At 38.0% G+C, this 20,549-nt stretch overlaps 1 protein-coding gene across 7 annotated transcripts in view; it reads left to right on the top strand.

Annotated features, from left to right (window-relative positions):
- The window catches only part of STXBP5L (syntaxin binding protein 5-like), a 200,552-nt gene that overhangs the window by 59,184 nt on the left and 120,819 nt on the right, over positions 1-20,549 (top strand). For all 7 annotated transcript variants that reach the window (XM_014546987.1, XM_014546986.1, XM_005875357.2 and 4 more), the window contains exons 7-9: positions 5,356-5,439; positions 8,633-8,756; positions 13,229-13,307. In XM_014546987.1, the coding sequence (XP_014402473.1) occupies positions 5,356-5,439; positions 8,633-8,756; positions 13,229-13,307 (287 nt within the window). The remainder of the gene's footprint in view (positions 1-5,355; positions 5,440-8,632; positions 8,757-13,228; positions 13,308-20,549) is intronic.

Consider the following 20,549-nt stretch of genomic DNA (forward strand, 5'->3'; position numbering starts at 1 on the left):
AGGGACCCCACCAGTGCATGATCGGGGCCAGGTAGGGACATGGGAGGTTGGCCAGCTGGGGAGAGACCATGAGAGGGCTCCAGGGCGTGTCCGGCCTGTCTTGCTCAGTCTTGATCAGCTGGACTCCAGCAGCAAGCTAACCTACTCGTCAGAGCATTTGCCACCCCCCGCCCCCAGTAGTCAATGCACGTCATAGCAAGCAGTTGAGTGGCCTTAGCATATCATTAGCATATTATGCTTTGATTGGTTGAACAGATGACCGTATGACCGGACACTTAGCATATTAGGGTTTTATTATAGGATTCCTGACAAAACAAATGTATAAAAATGAATTAACTCACACTTCCTTATGTATATATGTATGTATATGTTAAATATGTAGAATCCAAGATCTCATTTAATGGGGAAAACACTAGAGGCATTGGCACTAAAGTCAGGAAGAAAGCAAGGATGCTCACCCTCTCCACTATTTTTAACGGATTTTTTTGTAATGTGGTTAGATACATACAAAAAAAGGAATATAAATTGGAAAGGAAGAAATAAAATAGTCCCTATTTTAGGTTATATGGTAATATACCTGGAATGCCTGTGAAAATAAACATTAAAATGAATACAAACAGTGAAAGAATTTAGAGGGTAGCATATTAAAATCCAACCATAGAAACAGTACCCTCTTAGAAGAGACAATTAAGAGATGATCCCATATAAAACAGCAACCAAAAATTCAAAATAATTAGCTATAAAATTAAGAAAATCTATGTATGGAAGACTTTCCAACTTCCTGAAAGATATAAAAGTGTACTTGAATAAGAGAAAGGTATTCTTTGCTCTTGGATAAAAGAACTCAATATTTTTTCTTCTATTTCCTGAAATTTGGTATTTAAATGTTTTTTCTAAAGTCAAATGATTATATCAGTAAACAATTAAAATTGTTGATTTATACATTTTTATAAAAGTATACATTTCTCTGTTGACAAATATTTACATGTGTCCCACAATTTTCAATATGAGGCATTTGTGTTTAATTTCATAATGATTTCTTTTTTACCATTAATTATTTAGGAGTATATTTTTTAGTTTCCAAAATATTTTTGTCAGTGACTTCTAATTATTTTGATACTTTGGTGTGTGTGTGTTTTTTTGTGTGTGGGTGTTTTGTTTTTTAAATCCTCACTCAATATTTTTTCCATTGCTTTTTAAAATATATATATTTTTATTGATTTCAGAGAGGAAGGGAGAGGGAAAGGAGAGAGAGATAGAAACATCAATGATGAGAGGGAATCATTGATGGGCTGCCTCCTGCATGCCCCCTACTGGGGATCGAGCCCAGAACCTGGGCATGTGTCCTGACTAGGAATTAAACCATGACCTCCTGGTTCATAGATGAACACTCAGCCAATGAGCCACACCGGGCAGGGTCTATTTCTTTTTAGAGAGTGGAAGGGAGGGAGGAGAAGGAGAGAGAGAAACATCAATGTGTGAGAGACACATCAATTAGTTGTCTCTCGCATTCACCTGGACTGGGGCCAGTGATCAACCTGCAACTCAGGTTGTGCCCTTGACCAAGAATCGAACCCATGACCCTTCAGTGAGTGGGCTGATTCTGTACCCACTTGAGTCACACTGGTCAGGGCTGGTGTTTAATAATTAATTTAACATGCCCTGACTGGTTTGGCTCAGTGGATAGAGCGTCAGCCTGCGGACGAAAGGGTCCCGGTTTCTATTCTGGTCAAGGGCATGTACCTGGGTTGCGGGCACATCCCCAGTAGGGGGCGTGCAGGAGGCAGCTGATTGATGTTTCTCTCTCATCGATGTTTCTAACTCTCTATCCCTCTCCCTTCCTCTCTGTAAAAAATCAATAAAATATATTTAAAAAAATAATAATAATTAATTTAACATATATTTATCAGATAATCTATTTTCCTCAAATAGTGTTCCAGGTTCTGATGATATAGTAGTGAAGAAGTCACCCTACTTCTATTATGGGAGGTATATTTTTAAATTATCTATATAGAGAGAGAGCCAGGGTCCGTAACGTCCACAATGACCAAGGCTCGACTGAACACTGGAAGTCAGTGCTAGGTTGCCATGGCGATGCAGCACTGACTGCTGAGGGGGCTGAGGATCAGGCCCAGAGAGAGGCCTGCAGAGAGAGAGGCAGGGTCTGATCCGCAGCCTCTGTGGCAGCTGTTGATCAGCTGTTGCCTCTCTCTTTCTCTCTGGGCTTTGCCAGCAGCTGCACCTCTGTTTCTCTATGGACCTCCAGGGGAGCTGCTGATCAGCCCCGCCTCTTTGATCAGGCCCAGAGATAGGCCTGGAGACACTGACTGGCATAGAAACTGACCAATCAGAACCAAATCTGGGTGAAGTGTGAGGAGTCAATGGCTGCCTAGGAGGTGGAGCTTTTGACGCTAACTGGCATGGTAACCGACAAATCAGAACCAAATCTGGATGAAGTGTGAGGCCGAAACCAGCTCTCTGACATCTCCTGAGGGGTCCTGGATTGCGAGAGTGCACAGGCTAGACCAAGGGACCCCACTGGTGCATGATTGGGGCTGAGGAGGGACACGGGAGGTTGGCCAGCCAGGGAGGGACCACAGGAGGGCTCTAAGGCATGTCCAGCCCATTTCGCTCAGTCCCGATCAGCCGGACCCCAGCAGCAAGCTAACCTACTGGTCAACTGCCCCCTGGTGGTCAGTGCACATTGAGCGGCCTTAGCATATCATTAGCATATTATGTTTTGATTGGTTGGACGGCCTACAGGTCAACCGGACACTTAGCATATTAGGCTTTTAACACATTGTATGCGGGAAACGTATTTATACGTTTTACGTTGACTGTAAGTAGTAGAGCCACCTGTTAGTTCGTTATAATATCTAGCCACAAACAATGTGTTAATATATAGGATTTTTTCACTTAAGTCAGATTTTTCAAACTCTTTAGATGTACAAATCTCATTTCCATATACTCTGTAGGAATTTTTTTCATATACTACATAGGAATTGGTTTTATTGTCCATCATTTTCTCTGGTATGTAAAAAGAATTTATTTGAAGTTGAAACACATCTTAGTACAATATGCATGACTTTATGTAAATTTTATTTTAGGAAATATTATTTAAATTTACACTTTAAATTTAGCAAGTCATGCCCTTTAGTTTGTAAAGAAGCTCAATTGTTTTGTCAAATCAATTTTAAAATTTATTGTTTATGGTTTAAAAACAAAATAAGAATATGTTATAGCTTAAAAAATAAGCATACATTGCTTTCCTGACCTGATATATGAAATTTTGTTTATTTCCTGTTAAAACTACAAGCTGGTTTGTTATTTTTTGTGTAAGTGATTAAGTCTCAGGATGCTATGTTGGAGTAGCTTATAACCAGCACTATATTTTCCATTTTACCACTAGGTTTTTTGTGTTTTTTTTTTAATATTGAAATATCATACTGTATAACAATTCTCATTGGTAGATTTCTAGAAAGTCATCCTAAGGCAAATCCATGGGCAATATTATTATTTCAATACTGGCCTATTTTTATCCTTCTGTTTTTTCAACCAAGGATAGATTAAATTTAATGAAACATAAGCACTCAGAATCATAGCAAAAATCAGCATGGCTAGCACTAGTTGAAACTTGAATATGATCTTATAAGTATCTGTTCTGAGATTCTTTTAGTTTAAAACTAGAGGCCCAGTGCACAAAAATTTGTGCACTCTGGGAGGGGGCTCCCTCAGCCCGGCCTGTGCCCTCTCGCAGTCTGGGACCCCTTGGGGGGTGTCCACCTGCTGGCTTAAGCCCGCTCTCTGGGGAGATCAGGCCTAAGCTGGCAGTCAGACATCCCTCTGACAGCCCGGGAGCCCTCGGGGGATGTCACTTGCCAGCAGGGAGCAGGCCTAAGATGCAGTCAGACATCCTTAGCACTGGTGAGGAGGCGGGAGAGGCTCCCACCACCACCGCTGTGCTGGCAGCCGGCAGCCTGGCTTGTGGTTGAGCAGAGCTCCCCCTGTGGGAGCACACTGACCACCAGGGGGTAGCTCCTGCATTGAATGTCTGCCCCCTGGTGGTCAGTGTGTGTCATAGTGACCAGTCATTCTCAGTTGTTCTGCTGTTAGGGTCAATTTGCATATTACCCTTTTATTATATAGGATAGAGGCCTGGTGCACGGGTGGGGGCTGGCTGGTTTGCCCTGAAGGGTGTCCCGGATCAGGGTGGGGGTCCCACTGGGGCGCCTGGCCAGCCTGGGTGAGAGGCTGAGGGCTGTTTTCAGGCTGGCCACACCCCCTTCAGGGTGGGTGTCCCCACTGGGGTGCCTGGTCAGCCTGGGTGAGGGGCTGAGGGCCGTTTTCAGGCTACCCACACCCCCTTCAGGTTGGGGATCCCCACTGGGGTGCCTGGCCAGACTGGGATGCCTGGCCAGCCTGGGTGAGGGGCTGAGGGTCGTTTTCAGGCTGGCCACGTGCCCCCACGACCCAAGCTCCCAGCCTCTCCTTTTTTTCTTTTTTTTCCCTGAGATTTATTTATCTTCTATAATTGAAACTTTGTAGCCTTGAGCGGAGCCGAGGGCCGGCCAGGCAGGTGGGAAGCTTGGCTTCCTCCATCGCCAGGGGCAACCCAAGCCTCCTGCTTGCTCCAGCTCTGTGGCCGCCGCCATCTTAGTCGGGTTAATTTGCATACTCGCTCCTGGTTGGCTGGTGGGCGTGGCTGGTGGGCATGGGTTGAGAGTAGTGGAGGGATGGTTAATTTGCATGTTTCTCTTTTATTATATAGGATGAAGAACATGTATTTTAATTGTCTTATTTATTGGTTTATAAACAACTATTAACCACTTTTAATGATCTGAATCTCTAGAATTTCTTTGTGAACCCCTAAGTGTTCATAAATTTGAGTTTAAAATGCTGTTATAAATCAAAGAAAAAAGAACTTGATATAGAGAAACTAGATGCCAAATTTGTGGCCACATTTTCAAGTGTATAGGATCGAATGGCATTATACATAATTTATTAAACTTACTTCATTTCATCCTTTATTTCATCTTTATTTTTTCTATCCCTTTTTTTCTTTTGCTTCAATTTCCTTATCTATTTTTTTTTGTTGTGTCATGTATTTTTACATATTTTCTCAATTTCTCTTTGGAATGAGGCAGATTTAATTGGTAAATGTTTATATTGAAATAGCATATTTGCCAGTTTTTTAAAACATAGGAAGTCTATATTCAGGATCTAGAAAAATTGGTATTCTAAATAAAGTTGTATTATATAGTATGATTTAATTTTAATGTGTTAACATTAAATTTTATTTGGAACAAGTTAAAATTAATGTTAGCATTACAAAATGATTGTTCTAATGTTTCCCAGCTGCTAATAGGTTATGAAAATGGTACTGTGGTATTCTGGGACTTGAAATCTAAAAGAGCAGAACTGAGACTTTATTATGATGAGGTAAGTGATGTCTTCTGAAATATTTGAAACAGTGTTATGACTTTGTGTCTGTTTTTTGCTTTTAAGCTTTGTATGTTACCAGTATTCTTATCATTGGGACACTGACTGATTCTGATTCAGTGCCTCATACTTCCTGTTGGCATTTGCACAAGTTCCAATTCTGGGTTGTTTTTCTGAGTGGGAATTCTGCCTTGACTGCCCATTTTTTGGGCCCTTTATGGCATCTTACATACTTTGGTGCCTATTACCTATACTGTATAGCCACCTTCGTCTAAAGTTTTTTCCTTTCTTTAGGCTGTGTGCTTTTGTCTTAACTCATTATCCTTAAGGTCTCTAAAGACACTATTCACACAGAAAATTATTTTTATGTATCATCAAATTTAAGTTGTTGAATGGTCTTATCTTCTAGTACTGCTGCCTTAGAATAGAGATTTTGTACATAGTAATGCCTAATAATAAGAGTCAGTAAGATCTTGAAGTTTTATTGTACATAGTTGGGGCTGATTAGGGTTTCATTTAGAGAAAGCAATTAACTCCTATTTATAAAAGAATAGTCTCTGACCTGATACTTCATATGTTCAGAGATTGATTCTAGGCCATTAATTATTTCCATCATCAGGAAAGGCTAATGTGAAGACAGTGAAGCTGGAGGCAAAGATGAGAAGAAAGGGGAATTGCCTCTTATAGCTGTGAAAATAAAGGTTAACATCTGTGCTTTCAATTAAAATTTTAAAATGGTAGACTAGGGAGAGATAGGAGGAATATACAGGTCAACAATTGCTGTCTGGTATCACCCATGCTTATAGGGAAAGAGTTCAGAAGAATGTAAGATAACACTGATATAAATATAAAAATAAATTTTAAAAATATTTCTTTTATAACCCTTCCTTTCTGTGCTCCCTCCAATCCCCTCTTAACAGTTTTTAAGTTTTGATACTTAAAGATAGCCAAAGATTTACAGGTAATGTGGGCATGCGTGGTGAAAAATACTACGGCAAGTGATGTTATACAAATATACTCTTTATGATAAAATTTCGGGGCATCTTAAATCATAACGAAAGAAGGATTTTCCTTTTGTTAAATACACAGAATGTAAAGATAAGGATGGAGATTGTTACCTTTCTCAAGACTAAGCAGCTAGATAAGAGTCTAAATACCATCTGAGAATTTAGCCAGTTGGAACTAGCATAGAGCAGCTAAAAAGGAAATCCAGAGGAAAATGCTGAATCGATAGTTTTCTTATGGTCTTAAACAGTGTAGAAGGAATGTTTCTAACCTTAAAAAGCAAGCAAAAGTATTTACAATGAAATGTTTAAATAGGACTAACTATGTTTAAGTCAGTGGACTACTGCACTCTAAGCACTTTCTACCTAGAAATCATTTTAAATATTGATTTTATGATATATGTATCATTTCCTTTGGTTTCCTACCTTTTCAGTGGCTTTTACTAACAAGATTATCATTTTAAGACATATAGTGGAACCTCATTTCTGTTTTCTACATTTTAAAATTCTTTTTGAATTAGTTGTATTTTAGTAGAGCGTTAAAGTCCTTTTTAAGAAAAGGGTAGGGTATAAACAAATAATTAGAAATTGAATATTTATTCATTAAGTCAGGTCAAATGCCACCTCTTCAATAATGCACTTTTTGACATTCTCCTTTCTAATAACAAGTTGTTTTTACATGTCTGCTCTTCTGTACAATACATATACTTCTTTTATAGTACTTACTTGTTTTGGTTTTGTGTTGTAGCTATTATTTTGATATGTCTTCTTTAGGAGGTAGAAATTGACTGGGATAGGAAGAAGGGATGGGCCTGAGGACTTTCTCTGCCCCCACCATATGTAGAAAAGCAGTCTGAGAGAACTTAACTGAGGATCATCCAAGTTAACACGTAGAGGTGGCAAGAAGTGACATTTCCCTTCTCTGCCTAGTAATGAAGAGCAGGGTGAGAAAAAAACATAAGTCCACAGTTTCATATTATCTTTTCCACTTAATCAAATCTTATCTTTTAAAGTATAGCTTATATCCTGTTTACTTTATGATATGTCTAATGATTACTCTAGCATCAGTTATCTGTAACTCTAATAATACTTATTGTTTGGAAGTTCATTTACGTCAGTCTTTCCTAGCTCATTATTCTCTAAGTCCCCTTAAGGCAGTGGTTCTCAACCTTCCTAATGCCTCGACCCTTTAATACAGTTCCTCATGTTGTGGTGACCCCCAATTTCATTGTTACAAATTGAACATAATTAAAGCATAGTGATTAATCACAAAAACAATATGTAATTATATATGTGTTTTCCAATGGTCTTAGGCGACCCCTGTGAAAGGGTCGTTTGACCCCCAAAGGGTTCGCGATCCACAGGTTGAGAACCGCTGCCTTAAGGAAAGGATCCTATTGCATATATCTGTTCAGCTTTTATGTCTACTAGAGCACCTACTTTATGCTACCACTGGGAATAAATTTGGGAAAATGGAGTAGTACTTTTTAGTTTTCTTTCACAACTACAGAGTGAATCTGTAAATATAAAAAATTAATTCTTCTTGCTTCAAATCAATTTAAATTTTTTATGTTGGAGGAAATATGGTACTACAATGATTGAATATGGGTTTTTTAGTTAGATAGACCTGAACTTTGAGTTGTGTGACCTGAGCAAGTACCTCAATCTCTCTAGGCCTATTTTCCCATGTGTAAATTGGAAAAAATAATACCTGTTTTATAGGATTAAATGAAATAATGTACATAAAGTACTTCCCATTGGTCTGGCTCATCATTAGGTATGGTGGCTCTTATGTATATTGTTTTTTAAATTAGCTACTTTAAGTGGAACTAGCCCACTGCCTTACCAGAAATCATCTTCAGATAACCTTTCTTGTACTTCTATGTAAACAATTTTTCAAAGAAACATTATAGGATACAGGGAGGATGCAGAATTTATAACAAGTTATGGGATCTAATGATGTTAGAAAATTTACTTAACTTGTATTTATCTCAGGAGATGAGTTTTTGTACCCTTTTATAAGCCCACAAAGGGATGAATCAAAGATAGTATAATGTGGGTCAGAAAAATTATGTATGTTTCTTAAGTGTTATTGCTATAATAATTTTATGTCAATAATTTTTCTTTGAAATATAGAATGATATAACATCAACTTTCACTCTACTTGTTTTTAATTGTTATTCCATTAGGCTATTCATTCAATTGATTGGCATCATGAGGGCAGACAGTTCATGTGCAGCCATTCAGATGGTAGCTTGACTTTATGGAACCTGAAAAACCCAAGCCGTCCTTTCCAGATCACAATTCCACATGGTAAGAAGCATGCTTTCAAAAGGAATCAACTATAGAATTATAGTGCTTTGATTTAAAGAGGTGGTATTAATGTGTTTGGTAGAAAGAAGCAATAGGACATAGCTTCTGATTCTAAATACCTATTTTATACCTCATTCAGACCCCCCACATTATGCCCCAAACTTCCTGTCTATCCATTTTCCTACTTAGTAAGTGATATTTATATAGACCTTTCCAACCAAAAATTGGATAATGGATGGTTGATATATCTGAAACAGAGGAGATAATAAAGGATATTTGGCCAGTTTTTAAGTGTTAAGGAGAATGGCATTACCTAGATCTGACTTTCAGACCTAATTCCTATACTGCCTTGTTACCTGTTGTTTTCTAGTTACTGCATTTATTTCCATTTCTGCCATTTGGTTCCACGAAATTATGAGGACTGTGGTATTATTATAGGTTGTATTTATTTTTATTTTTTTAAAATATATTTTATTGATTTTTTTACAGAGAGGAAGGGAGAGGGATAGGGAGTTAGAAACATCGATGAGAGAGAAACATCGATCAGCTGCCTCCTGCACATCCCCCACTGGGGATGTGCCCACAACCAAGGTACATGCCCTTGACTGGAATTGAACCCGGGACCCTTGAGTCCGCAGGCCAACGCTCTATCCACTGAGCCAAACCTGTCAGGGCAGGTTGTATTTATTTTATCTTCCTCATTGAAAAGAGTAGCATTTATGTTGGGCATGTCCACCTATCTTTGATTCAGATGACCATATTATTTTCAAGAATATTGGTAATCAGAATTCTATGTTTATCTCAAAGTGTTGGTTGTTTCTTAAAGAGGTCAAAACCTACCATTTAATCAAACACATTCTATTTTATAGTTTCTGAGCATTTATAAAGTGTAACATTTAGAAAACAGTGTTTTTTTAAAATAATGGGTGACTTATAAATCACAAGATGGAATTATTTCATCTTGTGTTAGTCTGCCATGTTTTGTACCACAGCTGCATGTTCCATCTGCAGATGATTAATACATTTAATCTGAAGTGCTTTACTTAGAGATTACTTTAAATTTAGACACTTACATGAGATGCTTTATTTAAAGATTGCTGTGCCGGGCTGGTTTGGCTCAGTGGATAGAGGGTCAGCCTGTGGACTAAAGGGTCACAGGTTCAATTTTGGTCAAGGGCACATGCCCGGGCTGCGGGCTCGATCCCCATAGGAGGTGTGCAGGATGCAGCCGATCAATGATTCTCTCTCATGATTGATGTGTCTATCTCTTTTTCCCCTCTCATTTCCTCTTTGAAATCAATAAAAATTAAAAATAAAAATAATTGCTGTTATGGAAACTTTGGATACGTATTTGCTGTACATCTTCTCAGGTTTAATTATTTGTTTCTGTGGTGGGTTCTCCTTCCCATCAACTCTCCCCCCCCCCAACCCCAATTTTAACTTTTATTTGCAAATGTGTAATATGGCTTATTCATACATTTTCTATTTACTTATATTCTCACTAGTCAACTTTGATACAAGTTCTTTTTGGCTTGCCTGGGTAACTGATACTTTCATATATTTTACCATATCTATATTTATTTTATCAGTTTGGTTTTTTTCTATAATTCTGTTTTTGAAAAAAATGAAGTCTGTTCAAAGTTGTTGAAAACATCAGCATCTGCATCTCTCATAACATATACATCAAATTAAATTCCTGCTGCCTCACTATGACATAGTGAAGCCAGTGTCAGTGATTTCAACAATAGAGGCCTCCATTGTCATATCTATCTATATTCTTTGGATTCAGTTTGGTTTTTTCTGGTTCAGCTATTTTTATTTTCTAAAATAAAAAATTTTCTCTTAAGTACTACTTCAGCTGTATCCTACAAATTTTATATGTAATTTCATTAATAATATGTAATTTTTGTTAATATTCAGTTTGAAGTATTTTCTAATTTCTATTATAATTCTCCTTTTTACCTATGAGTTAGACACATGATTTGCCTATGGTACCTCCTTTGTCATTTTTATATTTGTTTTGTTTAATTTAGTACATTTTAAGCTTCTAGATGGTCAGTTATTTCTTTGTACCCTGACAAATAGTACAGTACTCTGAGCATAAGGAGTATCAATAAACGCAATTTTTTATTACAATGTTTTATACAATATGACATTTAAGCTACTTCAATTACTGACAGGCAACAAATATTATTAAAGCAGAAATCCTTCACCCCAAAAATAATTTTGGAGTTGGAAATTGAAGTAAAACATTAATTAATTGGATATCTTTTCTATTAAAATTGGTGTATAATACTGATGTGTATTGGTTGAAAACTAGTAATTGCTTCCAGATGTATAAAAAACTGTAAATATACTGTTGTGGTTAATTAACAGCTTGGTGATTATTAGAGAAGCCCTGGCTAAAAAAGACATCACTGTGTAAAGGATGGGTCTCTTTCCTGTCTCTTGCTTCCTTCAGTTCTCTTATCCCACTCATTACCCAAACCAGTAACCCCAACCAGATGTTCCTCAATCCCAAGACCACTGTTCAGTGTGAGTCTTGAGCCAGAGTTGTCTCTTTGTAAGGCATCACAATTTACTTATTATGTCAGCAATTACTTTTTATCTATAATAGATACTTTTACGTCTTTTTTTTAATGAGAATGATTATGACCAATATTTTATTATTAGTTGCCTCCTTATTGACATAGGGTAAAAGAAAAAGCAATTTTAGAAAAAATGCCATAGAGCAGATATGGCGTGTTTTATGCTAATACCCTACCCTTTAAACATATTAAATATAACTATCTTGACATCCTATTTGGATTTGGCTGTGCCATTCTAAAGCTATCCTGAAAACTTGAACATATATGCATGTAAACACCTACTTATAATAGGTGTCTATAAACAACTGTGTCTATAAACAGCTGTGGCAATACAAGAACAAATAAGGGTACTTAAAATAAAAAATGTATAAATCATCTAAAAATGTCAATTTTATTAAAATGAGACAGAATATAAACAAAAACATAAATTGAAAGATAAGTAGTTAAATGCAGAAGTAGCCCTACCTGGTTTGGCTCAGTGGATAGAGCGTCGGCCTGTGGACTGAAGGGTCCTGAGTTCAATTCTGGTTAAGGGCACATGCCTGGGTTGTGGGCTCGATCCCCAGTAGGGGGCATGCAGGAGGTAGACAATCAATGATTCTCTGTCATCATTATTGTTTCTAGCTCTCTCTCTCTCTCTCTCTCTCTCTCCCCTTTCCCTCTCTGAAATCAATAAAAATATATTTTAAAAAATAAATGCAGAAGTAGCTTTGTTTCCATTTCATACTTTCTGATTCTTTATTCAAAATCTTATAAAATCTAAACAACATCATCTTTCCTTTACAAGAAACCACTATTTTTGTTGTATGAAAATAGAATACATCATTAAATTTACTTTTTAAAATCATGAAACATACTATCTGTGTTTATCATCTAATGAACTTTCCTTTAAATGAATTTAATGAAAATGCAATGATATTGATATTCTGTAAGCTTTGAATAGCATGTTTTTCTGCAAATGAATGGGGTTTAGTTGTGTTATAGATAAAATGTTGAGTATGGATCTTCATAATAACACATTTCATTTTGTGCATAAATATGTATGTGTGCTTTCAATTTAAAGATTGTTTATTTTATCTTGAAACTTAAATAATTAGCTCTGGCTGGTGTGGCTCAGTTGGTTGGAGCATTGTCTGATACACCAAAAGGTCACAGGTTCAATTCCCAGTTAGGGCACATACCTGGGTTGCAGATTTGATCTCAGGTCAGGGCATGTGTAGTAGGTGACCAATCAGTGTTTCACTTTCTTTTTTTTTTTTAATATATTTTATTGATTTTTTACAGAGAGGAAGGGAGAAGAGGGATAGAGAGTTAGAAACATCGATGAGAGAGAAGCATCGATCAGCTGCCTCCTGCACACCCCCTACTGGAGATGTGCCTGCAACCAAGGTACATGCCCTTGACCAGAGTCGAACCCGGGACCCTTCAGTCCGCAAGCCGACGCTCTATCCAGTGAGCCAAACCGGTCAGGGCCAGTGTTTCACTTTCACATCAATGTTTCCTCTCTCTCTCTCTCTTTCTACCTTCCTTTCTCTCTAAAATCAATAAAAGTATATCCTCGATTGAGGATTTAAAAAAAAAGGAACTTAAATAATTAAAGTAATCTTACATAAGACTATACTTATACATGTAGAATGTAAAACAATATAAATTTGATAAGTTTACATATAACTTTATTGACTATATAGCAGTCAAGTATTAGGATTCAATAAATTGTTTACAAATTCAACAAAAATGTTAGGCTACATAGACATGTGTTTATCCTATTAGGAAAAATACATATTACATTATTATTTTCTTTATATTTCCTTAGTCAAACTTTTTAATTCTCATGGACTAGTATAATTTAAATCAGATTTAATAAAATTCTTTTTCTTTCTTTAGGAAAAAGTCAAAGAGAAGGAAGAAAATCTGAATCTTGTAAACCAATACTTAAAGTAGAATACAAGACCTGTAGAAACAGGTATGCACTTTTACTTTGGGAATTATTGGAAAATATGCAATGAACAGAGACAAAAAAGGCAGATAACTTTTAATGTTGATGTAGTGCTTAAAGTTTTACATAATTATATTACCTGGCTGAATCCTTTACATTAACAATAACAGATTTCTTACTGTTTAATAAGCATATATGTGATGATCATTATTATGAATACTAGTGATCTGGTGCATGGATTCGTGCACATTGAAAGGAAATTAATTAGAAGGTGGCCAGCGAGGTGGGACTGGGCGAGACGGGCCAGAAATGCCCTGGAGCCAACCTCCTGTGGTCCCTTCCCAGCGGCCCCACCTTGGGTGGTGCTGTGGCTCAAAAGGGGTCTGTGGAGTGAGCGGGGTTCCTCAGGCAGGTGGGGTCCCTCAGCCTGTCCTGTGAGGATCAAGCTGAAACAGCCTCTCCAACATCCCCCAAGGGGTCCTGAAGTGTGAGAGGGCACTCTTCAAAGTTGCTGTCGTACAGGGTGTGGAATGCAAATGCAAGTGTGCAGTAAACCAGATTCGGGGCCAACAGTGACCCAGCAACAACATAACGCATGACCGCAGGTGGAATTGAGTGGCCCACGAGGAATCAGGCTCCCTCCTCTCTGGTTTCGGGTGCGTCACCTGAGAACCATGGCTGCCAAGTCACTGCAGCTCAGCAGCTCCTGCATTGAGTGTCTGTTCCCTAGTGGTCAATGCACATCATAGTGACCAGTTGGATGGAGGGAGGGACACTTAGCATATTAGCCTTTTATATATAGATTACAAATAACAACTTGCTTAAAATTTTTATGAATAGTCAGTTGAGTATTATATACATTAATTTTAACAATGTAGGGCTTTTGGCTATGTACATTACAAGTAGCAGTCATTTAGCATTATTAAGAAGAGCTATTTACCTATTGGTATTGCACATGAAATAATTAAATACATAACCAAGCCTCTGTACTTTAGGTTTTTATACTTTGAAATTGGAAAGATTATCGTTTGTTTAAAAGATAAACAGTAATGTACATTGGCATAATAAAATAGTATTAAATTTTAATATATAGAAAATTAAAGAATACTTAAAATTCTATCGTGTGTATATATAGCAGCCATATCCTATACCTCAACAATGTCCTTTTTACTTGCAATAAATTTTAGTGGCAATATATTCATCCAGAATTACCATAATTCCAAATCTTGCTTAAACTTTAATTTTATTTTTACTCTAAATTGGATAATCCTATCTTGTATTACTTATATGCTCACACTAGAATGTTTTCTTGGCATCATAGGTACTTTTAATGTTTGTTTATACCTACTATTATAAAGACTTAATAGTATAAAATTGTGGTAATTTTAACCAGTTAGCTTATGTATATATAGTTTATTTATATATATATAAAGCTTCTATAAAACATCCTATATAATAAAAGGGTAATATGCAAATAGACTGAATGGCAGAATGACCAGTCACTATGACACACACTGACCACCAGGGGGCAGACGCTCAGTGCAGGAAGTGCCCCCTGATGGTCAGTGCACTCCCATAGGGGGAGCACCGCTCAGCCAGAAGCCGGGCTGACGGCTCATGGGGAGTGGGCCTAAGCTGTCAGTCGGACATCCCTCGAGGACTCCTGGACTGCAAAAGGGAGCAGGCCAGACTGAGGGACCACCCCCCACCCCCGAATGCACGAATGTCATGCACTGGGCCTCTAGTTTGTGTATATTTGTGCAATTTGTTTGGTGTACTAAAATGAAAGAGAATACTGGCTGATTTTGAACCTGTTATGGTCTAGTAGCAGAAGTAAGGCCATAAACTTGTGCTTTCCCTATAACATGTGAGGTACTTTTAGAGGAATATGCTATGAGAGCATAGCAAAAGATTACCTAAACCTGCCAAGAGGGAGTGGGGAGAATAGTGAAGAGAGAAATCAGTGAATTTCTTCTTGGCTTTCCTTTTGAAATGCCTAAGATGGTACTAAAAAGGCATGATTTGATGACAGGCAAAGGGAGGAAAAGGGTGAAGATGGAGATCAAGAATTCAAATCAAGGTAGTGTAAAGTAATGATTAAGATCATTGGCTTATAGAGTAAGATATCTATATGACCTTGAAAATTATAATTAACTTTGATTTACTCACTTGTGATGTTTATGAAAATTAATGAAATTATGCTTGAAGTTTGTAATGTCATAAGTTTTATGAATGGCACATAGTGGATTTCTTAAAAACAAATTATTACTGTCATCATTATAGACATCCCATTTTTAAACTACTCAACTGCTCCTAAATTAATGATTTGTTCTAGTAATGGTGATCCAACTTTGTGTAAAAGCAATTCTTCAGATTTCTAATGTAAAATAATTACATATGTATTATTAATTATCCTATGTACTGTATAGTTAAGTACATTGTTACTATATTAGAAAAGGAGACTAAAAAGCAGAAGAGCACTGATATTAAGAGTACTGAGATGTGCCCTAACCAGTTTGGCTCAGTGGATAGAGCGTTGGCCTGCAGACTGAAGGGTTCCAGGTTCGATTCCAGTCAAGGGCATTTACCTTAGTTGCGGGCACATCCCTGGTGGGGGGTGTGCAGGAGGCAGCTGATCGATGTTTCTCTCTCATCGATGTTTCTAACTCTCTATCCCTCTCCATTCCTCTCTGTAAAAAAATCAATAAAATATATTGCTTTTAAAAAAAGAGTACTGAGATGTATTGAAATAGAAAAATGGGCGAAAGTGTGGACATTGGACATGGAAATAAATAGCTATGTTTTCACTCCCATCCTATATAATAAAAGGCTAATATACAAATTGACCGAATGGCAGAATGACTGGTCGCTATGATGCGCACTGACCACCAGGGGAGACGCTCAATGCAGAAGCTGCCCCCTTATGGTCAGTGTGCTCCCACAGGGGGAGAGCCTCTCAGCCAGAAGCTGGGCTCATGGCTGGCAGGCTCATGGCTGGAAAGCGCAGTGGTGGTGGCGGGAGCCTCTCCCACCTTCATGGTAGTGCTAAGGATGTCTGTGGGGAGCGGGCCTAAACCGTCAGTCGGACATCCTTCGAGGGCTCCCGGATTGCGAGAGGGTGCAGGCAGGGCTGGGGGACCCCCCCCCCCCCAGTGCACAAATTTGTGCACCAGGCCTCTAGTTCAGGTATAAAGTAGAAACTTTGTGAAATAAAAAATTGGGATGGCTGTGACAAGAGCAGAAACTTTAAGAAGAGCTCTACTACTTATGCTGCAGCAATAGGGCCTTTTAAAGGACTGAATAGGCAGCAGATGTAAGGAGTACATTTTCTGCTTACTTGAATCTGAGACCAGCCATTCACAGACTTGCTTTACATTTCTAGGGATGAACAATCATTCTGTTCAGAAATTGTTGGTCCCCAATCACCAAGTTCCCTACTGGCACTCCAGCCATGATGGCCTCTAGGCATAATAATTTTATACCCTTCAAAAATAGGAATATTGATCTCTGTACTGCTACTATTATCAAGTTCTCTGTGGTTAAATAAAAATTACTTTCTGCTACTGTTTTAATCCCTTCCTTTTATGGCCACCTATTGATAGACTTCATGTGTAGTTAAGTTCTCCAGGCCTCAGTATACCCATCTGTTAAGTAGGAATAATAATAGTAGTTTTCTCGTTGGGGTATTATAAGGATTAAATTAAAAAATACATGTCAAGTTCTTCATGCAATACTTGGAACATCATAAATACTTAATGAATGTTAAAATTGAATGAGTATTATATCATGTTACTTATTGTTAATCTTGTTGCCTTCATTGAAGCAACATGTTAATGCTTTTTTCTTTATTATAGTTCATCTGCTTTACAAATTATACAGTTAAATAGACTTTTTTTCTTTTGGTGTAGGTCTATGGATTTTAACACATGTATAAATTCTCAAAATCACCATCACAATAAGAATACATAGCATTTCCCACTCCCAAAACTCTCATGCTGTCCCTATATAGTCACATCCTTTCCCCAACTCCTAACTTCTGGCAACCACTGATCTGTTCTCCATCTCTGTGGTTTTAGCTTTTCGAGATGTCATATAAATGCAATTATATATTATGTAACCTTTTGCGTCCAGCTTTTTTTTTAATTGATCTTAGAAAGAGAGGAAGGTAGAGAGAAACATTGATGTGAGAGTGAAACATCGATTGGTTGCTTTCCATATGTGTCATGACCAGGGATTGAACCCAAAACCTGGATATATGCCCTGATCAGAATCAACCCCAAGACCTTTCAGTGTATGGGATGATGCTCCAACCAACTGAGCCATACTTGCCAGGGGAGCCTACCTGCTTTCACCAACATAATGCCTTTGAAATTTATCCAAGTTGTGTGCATTGATAATTTTTAGTTTTATTAATGTTTTTCTTATGTATAAAAACACTGTAAATTATATGGATTTTAATTTCCTGTATAATAACCCAGGATGCATTTGTATTAGTAATGAAGAAGATATTTACTAGTACGGTACAGCATTTACCAAATTGTGTTCCTTTTAATCACTGATTGTATTCATGGAAGAAAGGAATCTATAATCAAATAAATTAGAGAAATCTGAGAAATTCTGGGTTATATAAAAGTAAATTGGATTCTTTACTCTATGATTTCTCAGATCTTTAACATATGTCATGAATTATAAAATTTCAAAGGGCAGATATGGTTTGCAAGTGTCAAGTTATTAAGAACATTTTTATTTTTTGCCAAACACCTATTAAGTTGTATTCTACAGTTTGAGAAACATTAGACTAGAAATGAAAAACATGGACTTTGGAGTCTGGATTTGAATCTTTGTACTTCCACGCACTAGCTGCTTTAAGCTAACAAGTTATTTAATCTGCATTAATCCCAGACTCCTCATCTACAAAATGGGGCTGATAATACTTTCCTCATCAGGACTGAGAATTATAAGGTTTTGAGGATTACATAAATTTTACTTTATATGTACACGCAGCACAGTATATGCCAACATTTTACCAACTAAAGGCCCAGTACATGAAATTAGTGCATGGGTAGGGTCCCTAGACCTGGCTGGTGATCAGGGCCGATTTGTGGGGTCACCGGTGGGGCAGTCAGGGGTCCCTGCTGGCACCTGCCTTGGCCAGCCTGGCACCACCTGCTCGCCGGCCCCGCTCCCCCACTCCCCTGCTGGTCGCCTCCCTCTGCAGGGTGACTGGCGGGGCGATCTGGGGGGGGCACGCTGGCACCTGCCTTGCCTGGCCTGGGGCCTGCGGGCTGGGGGCAGCTCCTGCATTGAGTGGCTGCCCCCTGGTGGTCAGTGCATGTCATAGTGACCGGTTGTTCTGCCGTTTGGTCTATTCACATATTAGGCTTTTATTATATAGGACTAGAGGTCCAGTACATGAAATTCATGCACAGGGGGTGTCCCCTTAGCCCAGCCTGCACCCTCTCCAATCCGGGACCCCTCGGGGGATGTCCAACTGCTGGTTCAGGCCCGGCAGACATCCCTCTCACAATCCTGGACTGTTGGCTCCTAATCGCTCACCTGCCTGCCTGCCTACCTGGTCGCCCCTAACTGCCCCTACCCCTGCCGGCCTGATTGCCCCTCACTGCCTCTGCATGCTGGCCTGATCACCCCTAACTGCACCCCCTGCTGGCCTGGTCGCCCCTAACCCCACTGCCAGCCAGGTTGCCCCCAACTGCCCTCTCCCCCCGCTGCCAGCCAGGTTGCCCCCAACTGCCCTCTCCCTGCTGGCCTGGTCACCCCACGCAGCCTGCTTGTTCAGTCGTTTGGTCGTCCCGCAGTAATGCCCCTGCAGGCCTGGTTGTAGGCAGCCATCTTGTGAGGGCGTGATGGTCAATTTGCATATTACCTCTTTATTATATAGGATGTGCATGGTAATCATTCAGTAAATTGTAGCTATTTATTACTACAGGCACTACAGACCACTGTTTAGGAGAACAGGTTTAGAAGTCTGACAGACCTCAGTTTTCTTTTGGGTTTTTCTGCTTAGTTATTTAACCTCATTAATAAAATGAGGGTAATACTTATGAGGATTTACTACAATAATTAAATTTCTAATGCAATTATCTATGAGTGGTTCCCTGAGCATTTTCCTGAGTAAATAACTTTTTATTCAATCATTCAGTAGTTTACAAAGAAGTACATGTATAATTAAGTTTATACCCAATATTTTCTGATGCCGAGTCATAATGACAGCAAAAATGATTTGCTCTCTTTCAATATTAAAAAGGACAGGGGAGGTGGTTGAGGTTGAGGAGGGTATAGGGAGCAAAAATGGTGATGGAAAAATAAATAAATACAATTTTTTTTTAGAAGAAAGGACATATTTTGCAATGTGCTTACAAAAAAGAGGGAGAGTAAATTGCTTCTGATCTATGTTTAGATTAGTACTAGGAGATGAGAGTAAATTCACTTTTACATGGAAATAAGTAGATAGTTATGGCCTTTATTAATATTTGGAACAGATATTAAAGTCAATATGTATGAAAAGGTACTATGTTCTCCAAGTCATGATCCCTGATGTGAAATAAAGCAACCAACAAACACAGATACAGAAACCCATAGTCATTTCATTAGAAATGATTTTTAAATCTGGAGAAATCTTCTTAATAATATATGTGTAATTTATAGAAAGAACAAAAATGTTTCTTAATAGCACTATTATTAGGTGAGTAATTCACTATGTCAAATTACTGGGGAAAGACTAACTCAAGTCAATTGATGCAGGATTCAAGGAAAATAAATTAGAGCATTATTGCTTGTATAGCTTACAACTCAAATAATTTTGTCAAAATATTGACAGAATTATAAATAAAAATTAGTATAGGTATTTTATATATAGGTTTTGATGGCAACTTTTTAAAGGTTTTTTGTTGTTGTTGTTATTGTATGTAGCCAGCATAAAATTAGCAAATGTCCTATTGGTAATGTTTGATACTATGTACAGTACAAAACAGAAGAGAAAGGGAAGTTTTATAAAGTGATTTCTAGAAATAAGTAGATCTTTCAGTTTATCGGATGGATGGAAGTGAATTATTTAGAGAAGCATGTATTCTCAAAGAATTTGGTACACTAAAAGTATTTAGCTATTTTTAAAAAAAAACTTAAGAGTATTTTCTGTTTGATATTTACTTATTGAAAATACTTTCTATCATCACTTACTTTCTTTTATATACATACTAGTGGCCCGGTGCACGAAATTCGTGCACGGGGGGGGGGGCGCTCCTCAGCCCG

Source organism: Myotis brandtii, unplaced genomic scaffold (assembly GCF_000412655.1).
Source record: "Myotis brandtii unplaced genomic scaffold, ASM41265v1 scaffold46, whole genome shotgun sequence".
Lineage (NCBI taxonomy): Eukaryota > Metazoa > Chordata > Mammalia > Chiroptera > Vespertilionidae > Myotis > Myotis brandtii.